Here is a 20,310-nt window from a genome sequence, read left to right as displayed (position 1 = left end):
GCACATGTGAAATTCACAACTGAACCTTTAGTTTTATATCAGGCAATTGAAAATGTGTATGGCGTCTGCTTAATACATACTTGTTTTCAGGGAATCTCTTTTGAGTAACATTTCCTGGTTATGGGTAACTTGGTGATGAAGAGCATAGCTTTTTGGAATCAAGACAGCCTGGGTTCAAATTTGTTAACTTATCTGAGTGCCAGTTATATCATTTATAAAATGGATTTAATAGTACTGCCTACTTTATAGGGTCATCGTGAAATAACTGAGGTTTACAAACAGAACTCTGGCACAGTGCCTCGCGTGTAGTATGTGCTGGGTAAGCATTTATTGCTGTTTAGCATTTATTGCTGGGTGTAGTATCATCATCATTGTGTTCTGAGCCATACTGCCATGGTTTGTGCATATACTGAAGCAGAAAGAGAACATTTTCAGGTAGGAAAACTGTAAAATTGCATAAAATGAATATCCTTCTGTAGTAGGATACTAAAAATATTCTATTGGCATGAGTTAGTATTTTATTAAAGATTCCCTCCCCCTCCCCGAAAAAAACCCCTTCTAGGGAAAAAAAATCTGATTCACCTTGTTCAAGCATCTAAGTAATTAGCCAATGTACTTTTTGAAGGTTGTAGGATATTTTGTAATCATCAAAGATTGATTATCCTTTTTGCACCCTTCTTATATTATTAACACACATGAAAGAGGTTGCTGGTTTTCATCTACATCACACTAGGAATTTTTACTAGAGTGAAAGTTGGCTGGTATCATTGAAAGAGCCTGGTATCAGCATTGCAAAACTGTTGAAGAGACAGACCGTGATCTGAAATGAGTGTGTCGACAAATGTAATCCTTCTGTCAATTTCATGAGCTGTTTTTTGCCTTATAATAATTTAATATGTTTACTGTGAAATGCCAAGATTACTAACTGAAGTTGTTCAATTGTGTCCAACTCTTTGTGACCCCATTGACTGTAGCCCTCTCTCCATGGGATTTTCCAGGTGAGAATACTGGAGTGGGTTACCAATTCCTACTCATGGAGATCTTCCCCACCCAGGGATCAAACCCACGTCTTCTGCATTGGCAGGTAGATTCTTTGCCATAAGCCCCTGGGGAAGCCCATTTCTTCATATAAATCTGTGCCTTTTCGATTAGAAACCTTAGGGACATTCTCTTATGTTTCGGTGGAAAACCATGAAACTAAAATCTTTATGCTTTTATTTGGCTCTGTGTGTGATGTGGTACCACTTAAAACTTCCAGAGATTGAGAATCTGCTAGTAGTTTGGATAACTTGGCTTAAGTTGTAGATTAATTGCACCATCACTTTTATATATATATATATATATATATTTATATTTATATATATATTTATATATATATATATATAAATTGTTGTGGTGCTTTTAAAAGTTATTATCACAACTTTGCTCTTCTATTTTTGTTCTTAATAATTTTTTTTAATTAACAAGTAAAAAAACCTGAGAGTCTCTTCCTTTCACCTTCTTCCTGTTAGCTGTATGTAACCACTGGTTACTGTGTATTTTTACTGTGTAAAAATGTGTATGCATTTTTAAAGCTTTTCTATATGTATGTGAACTGCTATCTTTATCATATTTTAAATTTATTCCATCGATTTGGTGATTTCTGTGCCAGAAAAACACTTTCCTAAATTCTCTACCGTTTTAGTATGAGAATCCCTTGGACTGCAAGGAGATCCAAACAGTCCATTCTGAAGGAGATCAGCCCTGGGATTTCTTTGGAAGGAATGATGCTAAAGCTGAAACTCCAGTACTTTGGGCACCTCATGCGAAGAGTTGACTCATTGGAAAAGACTCTGATGCTGGGAGGGATTGGGGGCAGGAGGAGAAGGGGACGACGACAGAGGATGAGATGGCTGGATGGCATCATTGACTCGATGTATGTGAGTCTGAGTGAACTCCGGGAGTTGGTGATGGACAGGGAGGCCTGGCGATTCATGGGGTCGCAAAGAGTCGGACACGTCTGAGCAACTGAACTGAACTGAATACTTGTTACAACAATTTATCTTCTTTTTTAATTCTTTGAAAAATTTTCCTTGGTTAATCACACATTTTCACTTCCAAGTGTATTTAGAATTTGTGTAATGGGGTGCCTTTAGGCTATTTGTGAGTATAAGATTTCTAGGCTCAGGTACTCTGCATTTATACAGTAAGGCTTTGATCATATCTACTCTCTGACTTATTCCCTGTGTTTGTTATCACTGGCTGTTAACTGCCTCTTACCTTTCCTATTTGCCATTCCATTTGTCTTTTAGCTGCTAACTAGTACACCCACTTGATTGGATTCTTTGCTTCTGCTTTCCAACTTTTGTGTGAAGCATCTCAGCTTCTCTAGATCTCACTGGCCAGTCAGCAAACAAACAATCATATTACATCTGGTTATGACCTTAGGCTTCTTAATTCTCTGCCCTTTCATTATTGCTGACTACTCAGAGTACACTGCAAATGCCAAACAAGCTTTTTGTTTTTTAATCATGCTTTTGGAGCTATTTCATTTGCTTAGATTTGCAGGACGTCTGTTCTAATAACCAAGATATTATTGGATAGTCATTATGGCAGTGTGTTTCTGCCCTGCACAATTTGAGATAACATACTTGTTTTGTTCCTCTTGCCCTAACTTTTCAGCTAAGTCTTTAAATGTTGTTTAGGTTGTAACAGACCAGTGTAATCAGACCAGGTTTGGAATTAACTGGTATGATTAACTACACATAGCTACTGTTGGATACCAGCTTCATGTAAATTTGTATTTCCAAAACAGATACTTTTAAAACATTAAAAAAAATTTACCTGATGATTATTTGCTTTGCATAAATGCTATCTAACTGCAGCCTGGTGTGCTGCAGTCCATGGGGTCACAAAGAGTCGGACACAACTGAGCGACTGAACTGAAGTGCTGCGACACCTGTAGAGCTCCTACTTGGTTTTAAATGCTTTCTTAAAGAAACTAGAATTACTGTTTGTTTTGTGTTTTTTTCTTTTTTCTCCTAAATTTACCTAGTATATTCCATTTAAAGCAGATTCATATAGATTTCTCAATATTTTCTCATTTTATCCAAATTTTGAGAGTTCCTTGACTGAGTTGAGACAGTGGAAAACAAAAGTCCTCACAACTATAATGAGTTTACCTCATTTATTATTTCCATTTTACAGATGAGGAAACTGTAAAAGGTTAAAGAACTCGCTCAGTGTCATACAGGCTGCTGAATGTGTTGTGTGTGTTTTCATAATAAATGATGGAGCTGGGATCCAACCTCACAGAACATACCCAGAACCACTGTGCTTTATTGCCTTTATATGTTTTTGTTTGCCGTTTAATGGATTCAGATTCCATCTGAGTCACAGGAAGGTCCCTTTCCAGCCTTTGGGAGGAGGATATATCACTGGCCAAAGGTGACAGAAGCTCACTGTCCATTTTCCTTTAGCCCTTTCAGACCTGTGTGAGATTATCATGGGAAACCACAAGCTGTCCCACCAGAATGTGGTACCTGAAAATAACATTCATCAGTACTGGCGAGATCAGGTTCAGTTGTTGTCAGCAGTCTGGGCTTATAGCCACTGCGATGCCTGTCTCTGTTTGGTCTTGTCTTTGGCCCCATAACTACATTCTCCCTGCCTTATTCTCTGAATTGGTCTTCTTTTTTCCACAATCTGCTCTTACATTTCTTTTTCCTGTCCATCTGGCCAAGCTCTTTCATAACTTATTTGAGGATATGCTGTCTTCATACTTGGCAGCCTGTGTGAACTCAGGTCCAGTTTTATTGGAGAGGAATGGCCCTGCTCCACTCTGGTCCTTCCTTTGTTGTTCGAGGACTGTCCTAGAACACCCCTGGATTGACAGTGCAGCAGAAAACATAGCTGTTTATTCCTGAAAATAATTGCATTAGCAAATAAAATGTGGATCTTGTTAATTTGGGCTCTGGACAACCACAAATGGAAACATGGAATAATGTAGAATGTTAGCCATTTCTGTCCATTCTCATTAAATTACTTTAGCTCAAGCACTTATCATTCCATGCCTGCTTTAACACTGTGTCCTTAGGGGTTGTCCTGTCTTCTTTTCAGCCCGTCTTTTCAGTTTATCCTCTGAGATCACCAAAGCATGATTGAGGTAAAAACCCAGCAGTAATGGAAACAAGTGAGATGCAGTCAGAAGGATTTTGGAACAGAGGAAAAATGTGAAAAAAGTGGTATTCATATTGGTCGTTCTCCTGTATTAATAGATGGATTTTTAGTGAAAGGAGGAATAATAGTAGAACATTTTTTATATAATATGATATCAAAAAAGATGTTTCTAATATTTTTAGGAGTGCTTTGTGAAAGTATCATTTATAGATTTCATGAAGCTAAATTAGTCTGTCTTATAAATATATTTAAGCTTGTAATTTTGTGTCAGGTAAAAAGCAAATACATGTTTTAATATCACTGATTTTAGGGAAAGATATAAATCCAGCACTCAGATGCATTCATGTGTTCCAATAATTTGTTTATTTATTTCAGATCTAAACAGAATTTTAAATTTAAAAGATGCAGTTGGCTGTTGCATGCTTTTATTTAATGGATAGATCCTGATTATTATAGGTGGAAATGGTGTTCTCAAATGGATAGATGCTAGGTTTCATGACTGATGTATTTGAAGGATATATTCTTTTGTAAGGTAGAAATTCATACTTAAAAATAAATAGAAGGCTTCAAGTGAGAAAAAGATTTTACTGGGTAGACTATTTTGTCTTTTTTTCCAATCTTTTTATAATTAATCTGAACTACCAATTATCTCAATAAATAAATATTCAGTTTATTTGACATAATATTTCACCATGGTTGGATTTTTATTTTTTTCTTTTGAAATTTTAATTAGATGTATGTTCCCTTCTCTTTCATGAGATGTATTTATGAGATAAGATGATTTTAAAATGTCTCAATCTCTCATATCTTCTATATCTGTCTCTTTTGGCTGTTTTAGATCTGTCATTTGGTTTAAATTCTGTCTCTGTGTGTGCTCCAATTAGGTTTTTAATTTCAAGAATTACATTTTTTATTTCCAGAAATTCTATTAAGTTCTTTTTTTCCCATCTTTCAAGTCATTTTTGTTAGCCTCTTGTTTCTGGCCCATGTAGTTAATACTTTCCTTTAGTCCTGTAAACTTGTAAAGCATACTTAACTGTAATTTTATGTATCCATTAATTCCAAAATTTGAACTCCCCACAAATTTCATTCTGTTGTTTTAAACTTTTGCTGTTCTTGTAGTTTGTTTCCTTTTGGTTTGATAATTTTGTTTTAATTCCATGTTTGGCCAGTGCTGTATTTAGGAATCTCCTGGGGCATGGATTGAAAGTGTATTTCTCTATAGAAAATTTGTTTCTCTTTCTGACAGGTGCCTTGATTACCAATGCAGAAACAGCTTAAATTCATTTCTTAGCTTGAGTTTCCTGGTCCTTGCAGTGTAAATTTATACTCAACTGAGAAAATAGGCTGTAATTATGAATTTGAATTTTCGAGGAATCCCATTCCAGTGATTCAAGCGCTTTTTTTTTAAAAATTTGTTCTCTGTGTCAGTGGACAGACACCCCCTTCCTTACCTCCATGCACCGAGAGGTGTGATTTTGGGGTCATTGTTGCTTTTTTTGTGATGATCTCAATTGCAGCTTTCACTGTCAGTTCAGTTCAGTTCAGTTCAGTCGCTCAGTCGTGTCAGGCTCTTTGCAACCCCATGAACTGCAGCATGCCAGGCCTCCCTGTCCATCACCAACTCCCGGAGTTTACTCAAACTCATGTCCCTTGAGTCGGTGATGGTGATGCCATGTCGTCCCCTTCTCCAGCCTTCAATCTTTCCCAACATCAGGGTCTTTTCAAATGAGTCAGTTCTTCGCATCAGGTGGCCAATTAAAGTCTCTAGATTCCAAGTTCAAGCTGAAGTCATGACTTTCGCTCTTGTTTACCACTCTGATTTCCTGCAGTAAATGCATTCAACAGATTTTATTTTTTTAGCAAATTACTGTTTTCTCTGTTTTTGCCTCCTGTGGATTTCTTTCCTCCTGAGTCCAGCAGTACATTTAAAAGAGTACTTGTTCTGTCTTACTTGCTATAGCTGGGTATTTATAATGGGAAGGATTTTCATATCTAGTTTTACATATTTCCAAAAGCAAAACCTCAGGTGATTTTTTTATACGCACTGGAGTTTGGAACTCTTTGGATTAGAGATGCTGCTTCTGTCGTTTCTTTAGTGGGAAGTAGGAATGAGGTTACCTGGCCCCTTATGTTTTCCCTAACTTATTGCCACTGTTAAGGTTTTATACATGTTATCAGTTCATTTGACATTGTGGTCTGCCAGTTACCATTTGAAAGTGTTATTGGTATGGAACAAGTCCAATTTGAATTCCAAATAACTTTAAAAAAATAAACTTTGAAATATAACTTGTTGCTGTTTGATTTTTATCAGTCATAGATTATTTTCTGTCTTTATACAGTCATTAGCTGTTAAGTGCATCTTTTTAAAAAGTTAGTATGATAGTCTCAATCTGTTTTTTGTGGTTTTTTTTTTTTTAATTAACATCATACAGTCTTAGAAACTTAGATCTTTAATCACCTGATTTTAAGAAACAAAGACATTCAGGTTAATTCAGGAAAAGAGAGGCTGTTGAAAGCTGCATGTGATAGGGGCCTGGAAAGTTGTCAGGAACTCAGGGCAGCTTTGGAGATACGTTTCTTTCTCATGGTCTCTTATTTTTTTTTCTATGCACTTGTTCTGTTCTCTGCTCTTTGTTGTCTGTCTCCATGCTGTATCTTTTCTGTTTCTTCGTATCTTTATTTTGCCCACAGTCCTACTTGCTAAGACACTGGCACAACTTTATGGCATCATTTTCACACTGGGTTATATCGCATGCTGGTTCAAACTTCTTAGAGCTGTGATGTCTAATATGGTTGTCACTGGCCACACATGGCTTTTAAAGTCGAAGTTAAACCAATATGTAGGATCTATGTGCTGAAAATACACAATGTGTAGGATCCATATGCTGATAATGTTTTTATAAAACACTCATGAAAAACATCAAAGAAAACCTAAACAGAGAGTAATGTTCATGGACTGAAAAGTTCTGAATGGTAAAGGTGTGAGTTTTCCACAAATTGATCTATAATTATCAACAATCAAGATCAGAATCCCAGCAGGATTTTTTACAGCAAATATAGACAAGGTGATTCTAAAATTTCTGTGAAAAGAGAAAGAACCTAGAATAGCTAAAGGAACTTTGAAAAAAGAAAAATAAAATTGGAAGAATCACAGTGTCTCATTTTTAAGACCTAACTATAAAACTGTGGTAATCAAGATTGTGTGTAGTGTGGGTAAGGAATAGAACAAGATCAGTGGATCAATGTAGAATCCAGAAATAGAACCACACAGATAACAGCCCATTGATTTTTAACAGAGATGCAAGGCAATTCAGTGGAAGAAAGATAATAACCTTTTCAACAAATAGTATCAGAAGAGTTGGACATAAACATGCAAAAGACAAAGGAACATTGACCTAAGCTTCACAAAACAAAATTAACTTAAACAAAAATGAACTCAAAGTATATCATAAATATAAATGTAAAACTTGTTTTTTAGAAGAAAACACAGGAGAAAATCTTTATGACTTGAGGTCAGGCAAGGTCTTACACGTGACACCAGAAGCATCATTCATAAAAGAAAACAATTGATAAACTGGATTTCATCAAAAGTAAAAAATTCTGCTCGGTGTGTTAGTTTGCTAGGTCTGCTGTAGCAAAACACCACAGATTGGGCGGCATAAAACAATTGAAATTTTATTTCCTCACAGTTGTAGAGACTAGAAGTCCAAAGTCAAGGTGTGTTGGTGTCTCCCGAGGCCCCCCCTTGGGTTGTAGGCAGCTGCCTTCTTGCTGTGTTCTCAACGTGGCCTTTTCTCTCTGCACTAACATCTGCGGGCCCTTTTCTTATAAGAAGACTAGTCCTGTTGGGTTAGAGCCCATCTGTATGAACTCATTTAACCTTGGTTACCTCCTTTAAGGCCTTGTCTCCAAATACACTTACATTCTAAGGTATTATGAATTAGAACTTCAACATCCAGATTTTGGGAGCACATAGTCCATTGTTCAGTCGCTCAGTCATGTCCGACTCTTGCGACCCCGTGGACTGCAGCACAGTAGGCTTCCCTGCCCTTCACTGTCTTCCAGAGTTTGCTCAAACTCTTGTCCATTGAGTCAGTGATGCCATCCAACCATCTCATCTTCTGTCGCCCCCTTCTCTAGCCCTCAATCTTTGCCAGCACCAGGGTCTTTTCTAGTGAGTTGGCTCTTTGCATCAGGTGGTCAAAGTATTGGAGCTGCAACTTCAGCATCAGTCCTTCCAGTGACTATTCAGGGTTGATTTCCATTAGGATTGACTGATTTGATCTCCTTGCCATCCAAGAGACTCTCAAGAGCCTTCTCCAGCACCACAGTTCGAAAGCATCAGTTCAGTCCATAATGCTCTGCAAAAGACACTGTTAAGAGAAAAGGCAAGCTAAGACTGGGAGGAAATATTTACAAATCATAGTGCTTGCAAAAGAACTTGTTTCTAGAATATATTAAAAAAAACTTTCAAAGCTCAACAGTAAGAAAATAAACATCCCAATTAAAACATGGTCAAAAGATAGAAGACCTTTCACCAAAGGGTGGCAAATAAGCAGTGGAATAGATGTTCAACATCATTAGCCTCTAGGAAAATGAAGACTAAAACCACTGTGATTATATACCTGTTGGAAATGGCTAAAAAGTACAATTCCAGTTTCTGACAAGGAAGTTCTGGAAGAGCTGGAGCTCTCATACATCACTGCTGGAAATGAACAGTGGTACATCCACTGAAGAACAGAATTGGCAGATTCTTTAAAAATTAAACATATATCTACTGTATCCCTCTCCAAGATATTCTTATAACCTGTGCGTTGGGTTTATAGCAACTCTGTGTATATTTACCAAAAACTAAAAATAGCTGATAGCTTCAACTGGTAGTGAATAAACTGGGGTATATCCATACAGTGGAATACTACTTAACAATGAAAAAGGAACTAATGATATATGGAGCAACTTGGTGAAAGAAGATAAGTCTCAGAAATTTACATGATGATTTAATTTACGTGAAATTCTTAAAAAGGTAAAACTGTAGTGGCAAAGAACAGCCAGTGGTTGCCAGAGGTAAAGGTAAGGGGAGAATGTAACTTTCTAGGGAGTTTTTGAAGTAATGGAACTTTTCTGTTTCCAGATGATAGTTAACTCACTTTATGCAAATCTATACATGTGTTAAAATTACTAGAACTGTATTTTTTAAAGTTGATTTTTTTTTTCCCCAATTAAAGCTAACTGAGTCCTAAGGATGAAATGTTCAGCATGGTGACTATAGTTAACAATAATGTATTGATACTAAGAGAACAGATCTTAAAAGTTCTCATCACAAGAGAAAAAAATGTGTAACTAGGTATGGTGATGGATGTCAACTAAACTTGTGATCATTTAGTAATATATATATCAAATCATTATTTTATACACCTGAAATGAATACAATGTTATATGTCAATTATATCTCAATTAAATATTTAAATATCTGAACAGTTTGAGAGCCTTTCAAATTTAAATATCTTATTGCATATCAAATAATTAAATAAAATTCAGTTCTTCAGACAACCAGCCATGTCTTGGTTTGCCAGTAGCTTTATGTGGCATGGGGCTACAGTAAGTGGACAGTGCGTGTAGAACCTTTCCCTTAACACAAAACATTCTATTGGACAGTATTGTTTCAGAGTGGGAGTCAGCGGGTTTTTTCTGTAAAGGGCCAGGTAGTAAATACTTCAGGGGTTCTAGGCCATATGGTCTCTATCTCAGCTACTCAGCTCTTACATTGTGTTGTGAAAGCAGCCACAGATGATACTTAACCCAATGAACACGTTCCTGTACAACTTCATTTACAAAAACAGTCATGCTTGCTGACCCCTGTTTTCAATAATCCGATCAGCCTCTCTCCTTTTTCATGTTGGCTCAGGTCGCGAAGGTAGAGTGACCTTATAGTTTACTGTCCAAGTTAAATAAAATTTTAATTATAAATTTGAGAGTGAAAGTGGGCCCTGTTAGTAATTCTGCTAGGACAATCGGCATAACCTATGCAAACCAGGAATGTCTGTCACCCTGGCTATCAGTCTTCCTATAGAATTGGCTGCCCTTGTAGTAGGCTCCTACCTAGTCTGAGTAACTGAGGAAAAGCAAACAAAACTCTTCCTTCAACAGGAGCTTTGGGTTAACCATTTCCCTCTGAAAGGGAGCATTTATATGGGAAGGAGCATTTATATGGGAGACACCCTGAGGTTCTGCCTGCCCAGTGCGCTCAAAATAGCCTCTGTTTTCTGTCCCTGTGCATTTGCTCATACTTTTCTTGCTGTGCCCTCTTTCCTATCCTGCTTCTGTGTTTGTTGTAATCCAGCCCGTCTGTCAAACCTCTGCTTAAATGGTACCTCCTTCATAAAGCCATCCCTGTAACACCCCTTCCAGACTTAGAAGTTGGTATTTATATTTTAGAAAATTCACAAGGCATGGTGCCTTAAGCCAGGTCCCCAGACCTGGCTGAGTATCAGAAGCACCTCAGTAGCTTTAAATACAGATTGCTGTCTTGTCCTAAACCTGTTGGTTCAGAAATCAGTGGCAGCGTTTTTTGTTGTTTTTCAGCTCCTCATATGATCCTTGTATAACCAGCCAACTGGTTTAGTATTTGGAATCTGTTAATTTAGACTTAAATTATTTGATGCAAACACCTTACTTTTAGAATTAGAAGGAAACTTCGAAATAGTCTCTTTTTTCTCCTCTTATTTTTAGATTGAGGGCAGAAGACACGGGGAAATTACTAACTCAGATCCTATTGCTTGTTACTGGCAGAGCCAGCACTAAACTTTGCATTTCTTCACTCCCATCTTGGAACCTTTCTTTATATATGTTCACATTGGACAGCCCCTTCTGAACAGTAAGCTTTGAATATAGACGGTGTTGGGTATATAGTAGATGATCAGGTTTGTTACTGACAGTTATCTAACTCACTTTATATAGTGTGTAGCATGTTTTTGCCACTAATAGTTCAGTCTAGATTTTGTTTATTCCCATTGTCACAGTCAAGGAATACTTTTCCGATAGTTAGAGATAACTTAGTAGTCAGTATGAAATCGTCTCACAGAAACCTTTTCCCAAACCAGTGCTAGAATTGAACCAATTCAGTGAACCAAACTGAATTCCAGGACAGCTTAGAAATGGTTTCCAAGAGCTCCTCTAATCTGAGATCAGCTCTAGATGTGCAGGATTTTCCAAACCAAACTCACTCCTGTATGAGAATGGTTACCCAGGATATCTGGGAGTGTGTGTGGGGGGTGCCTGACTTGAACTGGGGTCAGGAAGGGTTTGTAGGCAGTGATAATAACCTAAGGTGAGCTTTAAAAGATGTCTAGGAGTTAGGCTAGGGGAGGGAGTTTACGGAAAGTGTTTGTCTAAGCAGTAAGTGCTAGAGGGTAAGTGTGGCTAGCACTGGGGTTGGGCAGTTGTTTAGTTTGGCTAGAGCATAAAGCGCCAAGTAAGGACCAACTGGAAATACAGACAGGTAGTAAACAGTTTTATAGATAAAATGTTGTACTTCACAGCTGGCTGTCCATGTGCAAAGGAGTGAAATTTGAGCCCTGCCAGACATCATAGAAAAAGTCATAGACCTAAATGGAAATGGGTCATAGACTTAAATGGAAAAGCTAAACTATAAAACTCTTTAGAAGAAAAAATAGAGAAAAAAAATCTTTGTGACCTTGGTTTCCAGGCAGTCGTTTCTCAGCTATAATACCAAAAACATAAGCAACTAAAAGTAGATAAAGTTTGACTTAAAAAAATTTAAAAATTTTTTGCTTCAAAGAACACCATCAAGAAATGAAGACGACTCAAGAGTGGGATTAAATATTTACAGGTCATGTAACTAATAAGAGACTTACATCAGGATATATAAAAAATGCTCACAAGTCAACAGTAAAAGTACGACACAATTAAAAATGGGCAAAGAATTAGATACACATTTTTTCAAAGACACTATTCAAATGACAAACAGGCATATGAAAAGATGCTTAAGATTGTTAGTCATTAGTGAGTTACTAGACCACAAAGAGATACCACTTCACGTCAACGAGGAAAACTAAAGGTAAAAAGCCAGGTAATAATATATATCGGCTTGGCTGTAGAGAAATTGGAACCCTCATACATTGCTGGCAATCATATAAAGTGGTGCAGCCACTTTGGAAAACAGTCTGACAGTTCTTGAGGAAGCTAAACAGAGGTTGCCATGTGACTCAGCGATTCCACTCTTAGCTCTCTATCCAAGAGAACTGAAAGCATAGATCCACACAGGGTTCATAAAAGCATTATTCATAATAGCCCAAATGGAAACAGCCCACACATCCTTCAACTGGTAAAAGGATAAACAAATGGGGAATTTTCATTCAATGAAATATTATTCAGCAACAAAAAGAATAAAGTCCTGATATATGCTGCAACATAGATGAACCTGGAAAGCTTATGCTCAGTAAAAGAAGCCAGTCACAAGGGACCAGAGTTTGTACGATCATATTTGTGTGAAATATCCAGAATAGTCAAATCCATAGAGACAGAAAGTAGAGTATTAGTTGTCAGGGATCGGGAAGGGGAGGAATGGAGAGTGACTGCTAATGGGTCTTGGGGTTTCTTTCTGGGTTGATAAAAATGTTTCAAAATTAGATAGGAATGATGGTTACATAACTATGTGCATATACTAAAAATGACTGAATTGTACACATTGAAGGGGTGAACTTTTTGGTATGTGAATTGTATCACAGTAAAGCTGTTATAAAATGCTATATTTAGTAAATACTTTAAATTTTCTGGTAAGGAATTTGGATCATGTCTTTCAAACAATAGTGTGTACCCCTAAAGAGTTTTGAACTCAAAAACAACTGATCTGAGCATTACTTTCAGAACATGTGAGAAAGGTGGACAAATCAATGCTGTGGCAGAAGACTAGGTCTAGAAGCTGAGAATATTTATCCTCAGTTTTCTTCTGTGGGCAGATCTGTAAAGTTCATGTTCAATTCAGTTCAGTTCAGTCGCTCAGTCGTGTCCGACTCTTTGCAACTCCATGGACCGCAGCATGCCGGGCCTCCCTGTCCATCACTAGCTCCCGGAGTTTACCCAAACTCATGCCCATTGAGTTGGTGATGCCATCCAAACATCTCATCCTCTGTCGTCCCCTTCTCCTCCTGCGTTTAGTCTTTCCCAGCATCAGGGTCTTTTCAAATGAGTCAGCACTTTGCATCAGAGGCCAAAGTATTGGAGTTTCAGCTTCAACATCAGTCCTTCCAATGAACACCCAGGACGGATCTCCTTTAGAATGGACTGGTTGGATCTCCTTGCAGTCCAAGAGTCTTCTCCAACACCACAGCTCAGAAACATCAATTCTTCGGCCCTCAGCTTTCTTCACAGTCCAGCTCTCACATCCATAGATGACCACTGGAAAAACCATAACCTTGACTAGATGGACCTTTGTTGACAAAGTAATGTCTGTGCTTTTCAATATGCTGTCTAGGTTGTTCATAACTTTTCTTCCAAGGAGTTAGCGTCTTTTAATTTCATGGCTGCAGTCACCATCTGCAGTGATTTTGGAGCCCGAAAAAATAAAGTCAGCCACTGTTTCCCCATCTATTTGCCATGAAGTGATGGGACCGGATGCCATGATCTTTGTTTTCTGAATGTTGAGCTTTAAGCCAACTTTTTTACTCTCCTCTTTCACTTTCATCAAGAGGCTCTTTAGTTCTTCACTTTTCTGCCATAAGGGTGGTGTCATCTGTATATCTGAGGTGATTGATATTTCTCCCGGCAGTCTTGATTCCAGCTTGTGCTTCATCCAGCCCAGCGTTTCTCTTGATGTACTCTGCATATAAGTTAAATAACCAGGGTGACAATATACAGCCTTGATGTACTCCTTTTCCTATATTGAACCAGTCTGTTGTTCCATGTCCAGTTCTAACTGTTGCTTCCTGACCTGCATACAGATTTCTCAAGAAGCAGACCAGTTGGTCTGGTATTCCCATCTCTTAAGAATTTTCCATAGTTTATTGTGATCCACACAGTCAGAAGCTTTGGCATAATCAATAAAGCAGAAATAGATATTTTTCTGGACCTCTCTTGCTTTTTTGATGACCCAGCAGATGTTGGCAATTTGATCTCTGGTTCCTCTACCTTTTCTGAATCCAGCGTGAACATCAGGAAGTTCATGGTTCACGTATTGCTGAAGCCTGGCTTGGAGAATTTTGAGCATTACTCTTCTAGTGTGTGAGATGAGTGCAATTGTGTGGTAGTTTGAGCATTCTTTGGCATTGCCTTTCTTTGGGATTGGAATGAAAACTGACCTTTTCCAGTCCTGTGGCCACTGCTGAGTTTTCCAAATTTGCTGGCATATTGAGTGCAGCACTTTCACAGCATCATCTATCAGGATTTGAAATAGCTCAACTAGAATTCCATCACCTCCACTAGCTTTGTTTGTAGTGATGCTTCCTAAGGCCCACTAGACTTCACATTCCAGGATGTCTGGCTCTAGGTCAGTGATCACACCATCGTGATTATCTGGGTCGTGAAGATCTTTTTTGTACAGTTCTTCTGTGTATTCTTGCCACCTCTTCTTAATATCTTCTGCTTCTGTTAGGTCCCTACCATTTCTGTCCTTTATTGAGCCCATCTTTGCATGAAATGTTCCCCTGGTATCTCTAATTTTCTTGAAGAGATCTCTAGTCTTTCCCATTCTATTGTTTTCTTCTATTTCTTTGCACTGATCACTCAGGAAGGCTTTCTTTTCTCTCCTTGCTATTCTTTGGAACTCTGCATTCAAATAGGTATATCTTTCATTTTCTCCTTTGCTTTTCACTTCTCTTCTTTTCAGAGGTATTTGTAAGGCCTCCTCATGTTACTGATAGTGAATTAGAAATTTTTTAACTATATGCTTTATTATAATTATAAATATTTACCTTGTTTTCATTTTTCTGTAATCAATTTTTCTAGGTGATTGAAAAAAGAATAGCAGGTACAGAGCATTAGAGTTGGTCTTTTAAAATTTGCTTATGTGTAATCTTGGCTGCTGTAAATTTAGAAACAGCAAAATATGACTTACTTTAGCCAGAAGACCCAAGATTCTTGATGAATCATAATGTTAAACACCTTTCATGAATAAACCCAAGGACTATGATGTGGTAAAGATCAGAAATTCAGGTTTCCTGAGGATTTTTTCTTCCCTTTTTTGTGAATTATCTTATTTCTGTCAAATAAGTTACATATTAGAAAATATTCAGAAGGCAGAAAGAACAGTAATCATTAGCTGTCTTCTTTTCTTATTGACTCTGAAGAGCCATAATTTAAAAACTTGTTACCCTTTAGAAAATCCTAATTTAAATTTTGAAAAATAGTATTCATAAGTCAAGCCTATAGTAAATAATTGACTCTCGTAAAGTACTTACCCGTAGTTTACTGTCATAGTTTTTCTGTTAAATATGTGCTGTGTTAACTATTAATGAATCTATTTTTAGAAGAGTACATTGTGTGCTGCAGCCATTTTGGACCCTTGTGTAACCTGTGTTGTCAGTGGAAGTGTGCCCTCTTGCGGTCAGTTGGAAACAGAATTTCAGTTGTAAAAATAGTCACCCGAGCTTTCTCTGAGGGACTTCCCTGGTGGCTCAGATGGTAAAGCGTCTGTCTACAATCTGGGAGACCTGGGTTCGATCCCTGGGTCGGGAAGATTCCCTGGAGAAGGAAATGGCACCCCACTCCAGTACTCTTGCCTAGAAAATCCAACGGACAGAGGAGCCTGGTGCAGGCTACTGCCCATGGGGTCGCAAAGAGTCGGACATGACTGAGCGACTTCACTTCACTTTAGCTTTCTCTGAGTTCATATTTTCTTTTGCTCGTTCGTTTGGAATTACCCAGACTCTGAATTTATTTTTCAATAATCAGAAAATAAAACTATTTCAAGATTTTTAAATGGAGAATTGAGAATTAGAGAGGGGTGTCTTATTTTATTGGAGAAGTGCTTAAAAAAGATACGGATTAGAGGACAGAGTGTCAAGAAGTCTAACAGAGAAGAGGTATCACAACGTGAGGAAAGGCAAGGTGTTCTGATAGTGTTTGAGAAGATTTATGACTAACGGTGCTGTGATATAATGAATATTTTGCACTCTGCTCCATCCTCTTTACAAAATGCTCCCAGAATGACACTCTGATTTTATTTCTATTCCATTTATATATATATGTCTTCTTATCCTGGTGAAAGCGATAAATACTTCTGTGACACTATTGGAAATGTCTGTTTCATGTAATGGAAATTAAGTTAATTTGAGTAAATGTTCAAATCTGTTTTGAACTGCTTGTAGTTCAAAAACTTACTGCTGAGTTCAAAACTTACTACTCTTTAGTAAGTTGGCATCATAAGTGTTCATGAGTTATGGAGATTTTTTTCAAAAGGAATGAACTTCCCTTGAAATTTTAATTTTAATTCTTCGTAATTTGTATTTTTAATACCTTTGTTGTTCTTTGAGTTTAAAGGTTAAATTTTTATTTATATGTTTTAGCAGTGACTGTGTCCCGTATATATCTTCTTAGAAACTGATTTTTTTTTTAATGCCCCAATACTCTTAGAAGGATTCACTGTTAATATTGTTATCATCCCTTATGGGTGATTCACTGAGCTTTCAGTTCAATTCAGTTCAGTCGCTCAGTCGTGTCCGACTCTTTGTAACCCCATGAATTGCAGCACACCAGGCCTCCCTGTCCATCACCAACTCCCGAAGTTCACTCTAACTCATGTCCATTGAGTCAGTGATGCCATCCAGCCATCTCATCCTGTGTCTTCCCATTCTCCTCCTGCCCCCAATCCCTCCCAGCATCAGAGTCTTTTCCAATGAGTCAACTCTTCGCATGAGGTGGCCAAAGTACTGGAGTTTCAGCTTTAGCATCATTCCTTCCAAAGAAATCCCAGGACTGATCTCCTTTAGAATGGACTGGTTGGATCTCCTTGCAGTCCAAGGGACTCTCAAGAGTCTCCTCCAACACCACAGTTCAAAAGCATCAATTCTTCGGCTCTCAGCTTTCTTCACAGTCCAACTCTCACATCCATACATGACCACTGGAAAAACCATAGCCTTGACTAGATGGACCTTTGTTGGCAAAGTAATGTCTCTGCTTTTGAATATGCTATCTAGGTTGGTCATAACTTTCCTTCCAAGGAGTAAGCGTCTTTTAATTTCATGGCTGCAGTCACCATCTGCAGTGATTTTGGAGCCTAAAAAAATAAAGTCTGACACTGTTTCCACTGTTTCCCCATCTATTTCCCATGAAGTGATGGGACCAGATGCCATGATCTTCGTTTTCTGAATGTTGAGCTTTAAGCCAACTTTTTCATGCTCCTCTTTCACTTTCATCAAGAGGCTTTTTAGTTCCTCTTCACTTTCTGCCATAAGGGTGGTGTCATCTGCATATCTGAGGTGATTGATATTTCTCCCGGCAATCTTGATTCCACTTGTGCTTCTTCCAGCCCAGCGTTTCTCATGATGTGCTCTGCATATAAGTTAAATAAGCAGGGTGACAATATACAGCCTTGGCATACTCCTTTTCCTATTTGGAACCAGTCTGTTGTTCCATGTCTAGTTCTAACTGTTGTTTCCTGACCTGCATATAGGTTTCTCAAAAGGCAGATCAGGTGGTCTGGTATTCCCATATGTTTCAGGATTTCCCACAGTTTATTGTGATCCATACAGTCAAAGGCTTTGGCATAATCAATAAAGCAGAAATAGATGCTTTTCTGGAACTCTCTTGCTTTTTTCATGATCCAGCGGATGTTGGCAATTTGATCTCTGGTTCCTCTGCCTTTTCTAAAACCAGCTTGAACATCAGGAAGTTCACGGTTCACATATTGCTGAAGCCTGGCTTGGAGAATTTTGAGCATTACTTTACTAGCGTGTGAGATGAGTGCAATTTTGTGGTAGTTTGAGCATTCTTTGGCATTGCCTTTCTTTGGGATTGGAATGAAAACTGACCTTTCCCAGTCCTGCGGCCACTGCTGAGTTTTCCAAATTTGCTGGCATATTGAGTGCATCACTTTCACAGCATCATACCAGTCCACTAATAAGAAGTGTTACAACTAAGAATAATTCTCATGACATGAATGAATTTTTCAGTGTTGAGTGAATTGCATATATTGGTCTTCATTAGTTGATACAAAAATCAATTTGTTTCAGTTCATAGTTTAAAATATTTTTAAAATTTTTATTCAATTATAAAACATTTTAAATTTACAAAAATAACTACCATTTTTATACAAATTGAAAAGATGATTTCTGCTTACTTACATGTAATTACACTTGTAAACACTGGCAATCTAATATTATGGGTTGATTTTTTAAATAGTTTTTACTTTTAATATGTGGCTTGTAAAATGTATTTGGTTTGTATTGAATTGATTTCTTTATACTATCAGATGTGTTTAAACAGATATGAGGAGCTTGTTTTTACAGTTATATAAAGGTATATGATTTTCATAAAGTTTTTTTAGGTTAAAAGTTTAAAGCTAGTTAATTCAGAATTCTTTGAATGAAACAGGACAGTGAAAAAGTTGGCTTAAAATTCAACATTCAGAAAACTAAGATCATGGCATCTGGTCCCATCACTTCATGACAAATATATGAGGAAGCAATGGAAAGAGTGAGAGACTATATTTTGGGGGCTCCAAAATCACTGCAGATGGTGACTACAGCCATGAAATTAAAAGACGCTTGCTCCTTGGAAGAGAAGCCATGACCAACCTAGACAGCATATTGAAAAGCAGAGACATTACTTTGCCAACAAAGGTCCATCTAGTCATAGTTATGGTTTTTCAAGTAGTCATGTATGGATGTGAGAGTTGGACTATAAAGAAAGCTGAGCACCAAAGAATTGATGCTTTAGAACTGTGGTGTTGGAGAAGACTCTTGAGAGTCCCTTGAGTGCAAGGTGATCCAACCAGTCCATCCTAAAGGAAATCAGTCCTAAATATTCATTGGAAGGACTGATGCTAAAGCTGAAACTCCAATATTTTGGCCACCTGATGCAAAAGACCCTGATGCTGGGAAAGATTGAAGGTGAGAGGAGAAGGGGAGGACAGAGGATGAAATAGTTGGATGGCATCACCAATGCGATGGACATGAGTTTGAGTAGGCTCTGGGAGTCGGTGATGGACAGGGAAGCCTGGTGTGCTGAAGTCCGTGGGGTCACAAAGAGTCGGACACAATTGAGCTACTGAATTGAACTTGAGTGAATCGCAGTGGAATGTAATGCTTAAAAAACTCAGGCTCTGGAGTCAGACTGCCTGGGTTTGAATCCCAGCATGTCCCTAGCTATACGGTCTTGGCAAGTTCTCTGTGCTTCAAATTCTTCATGTGCAACACGAGAATATTATTGATATTATTACATTAGTACCTGCCTTTTAAGATTGCTGTAAACATTCAATAAATAGAAAACCACTTGGAATAGTGCTTAGATATACTACAATCTAGGTTTCTGTTAACTGCTGTTATTATCATCCTCATTAAATTTATACTTGGATTGATGTTGAAATTCATTGGGAAGAATATACTGTTTGTTTTGTAAATATAAATCACTTTTACAATTCTTGCTTTAAAAAATATTCTGAATAATTGACAATATAAGTAGTAAGCTAAAATAGCATTTCATAAAGTTTTTATGAAAGCTTTCTTTTCACAGTTATCTTCTTTTGTTTTTTAGGCACGGAATGTTAACACCGGTGAACTGGCAGCAATTAAAGTAATAAAATTGGAACCAGGTAAATTCATTGAAATTTGGTGTTTCTTACTGCCCTCAGCCACTGGATATCTCAGGCTTGTTTTAATGATGTTTGGTCAACATTCTCTATTGTTCCCAATATCTGGCAGAGAGGGCTGTTGTCTGCTCCTCCACCTCTCTGAGACCTGTAGACACCATGCCCAGTTCTTCCCTGAGAAACCACTGATGACTGCAGGAGGAAGGGGAGCTCCGGAGGAGACTGTTGCCTCTGGACTCCGTTGAGCTCACTTGTCACACAGTGATGGCGGGGTTTGTCCAGGTTAACTCTGTCCAGTGACGAGAGGCAGTGTGCTGCAGTGGAAAGAACGGAACTGGCATCTGGTATTTGCAGACCAGTTCTTGGTGTCCCATACTCCTGCTCTG

The 20,310-nt window shown here is 37.9% G+C and overlaps 1 protein-coding gene across 2 annotated transcripts in view; it reads left to right on the top strand.

Moving 5' to 3' along the window:
- The window catches only part of MAP4K3 (mitogen-activated protein kinase kinase kinase kinase 3), a 183,127-nt gene that overhangs the window by 41,177 nt on the left and 121,640 nt on the right, over positions 1 to 20,310 (top strand). For both annotated transcript variants that reach the window (XM_005212589.5, NM_001191162.2), the window contains exon 2: positions 19,870 to 19,927. In XM_005212589.5, coding sequence (XP_005212646.2) covers positions 19,870 to 19,927 — 58 coding nt within the window. The remainder of the gene's footprint in view (positions 1 to 19,869; positions 19,928 to 20,310) is intronic.

Source organism: Bos taurus, chromosome 11 (genome assembly GCF_002263795.3).
Source record: "Bos taurus isolate L1 Dominette 01449 registration number 42190680 breed Hereford chromosome 11, ARS-UCD2.0, whole genome shotgun sequence".
NCBI lineage: Eukaryota > Metazoa > Chordata > Mammalia > Artiodactyla > Bovidae > Bos > Bos taurus.
Note: the sequence above shows the minus strand (reverse complement) of the source record. Positions and strands in the feature narration are given on the sequence as shown.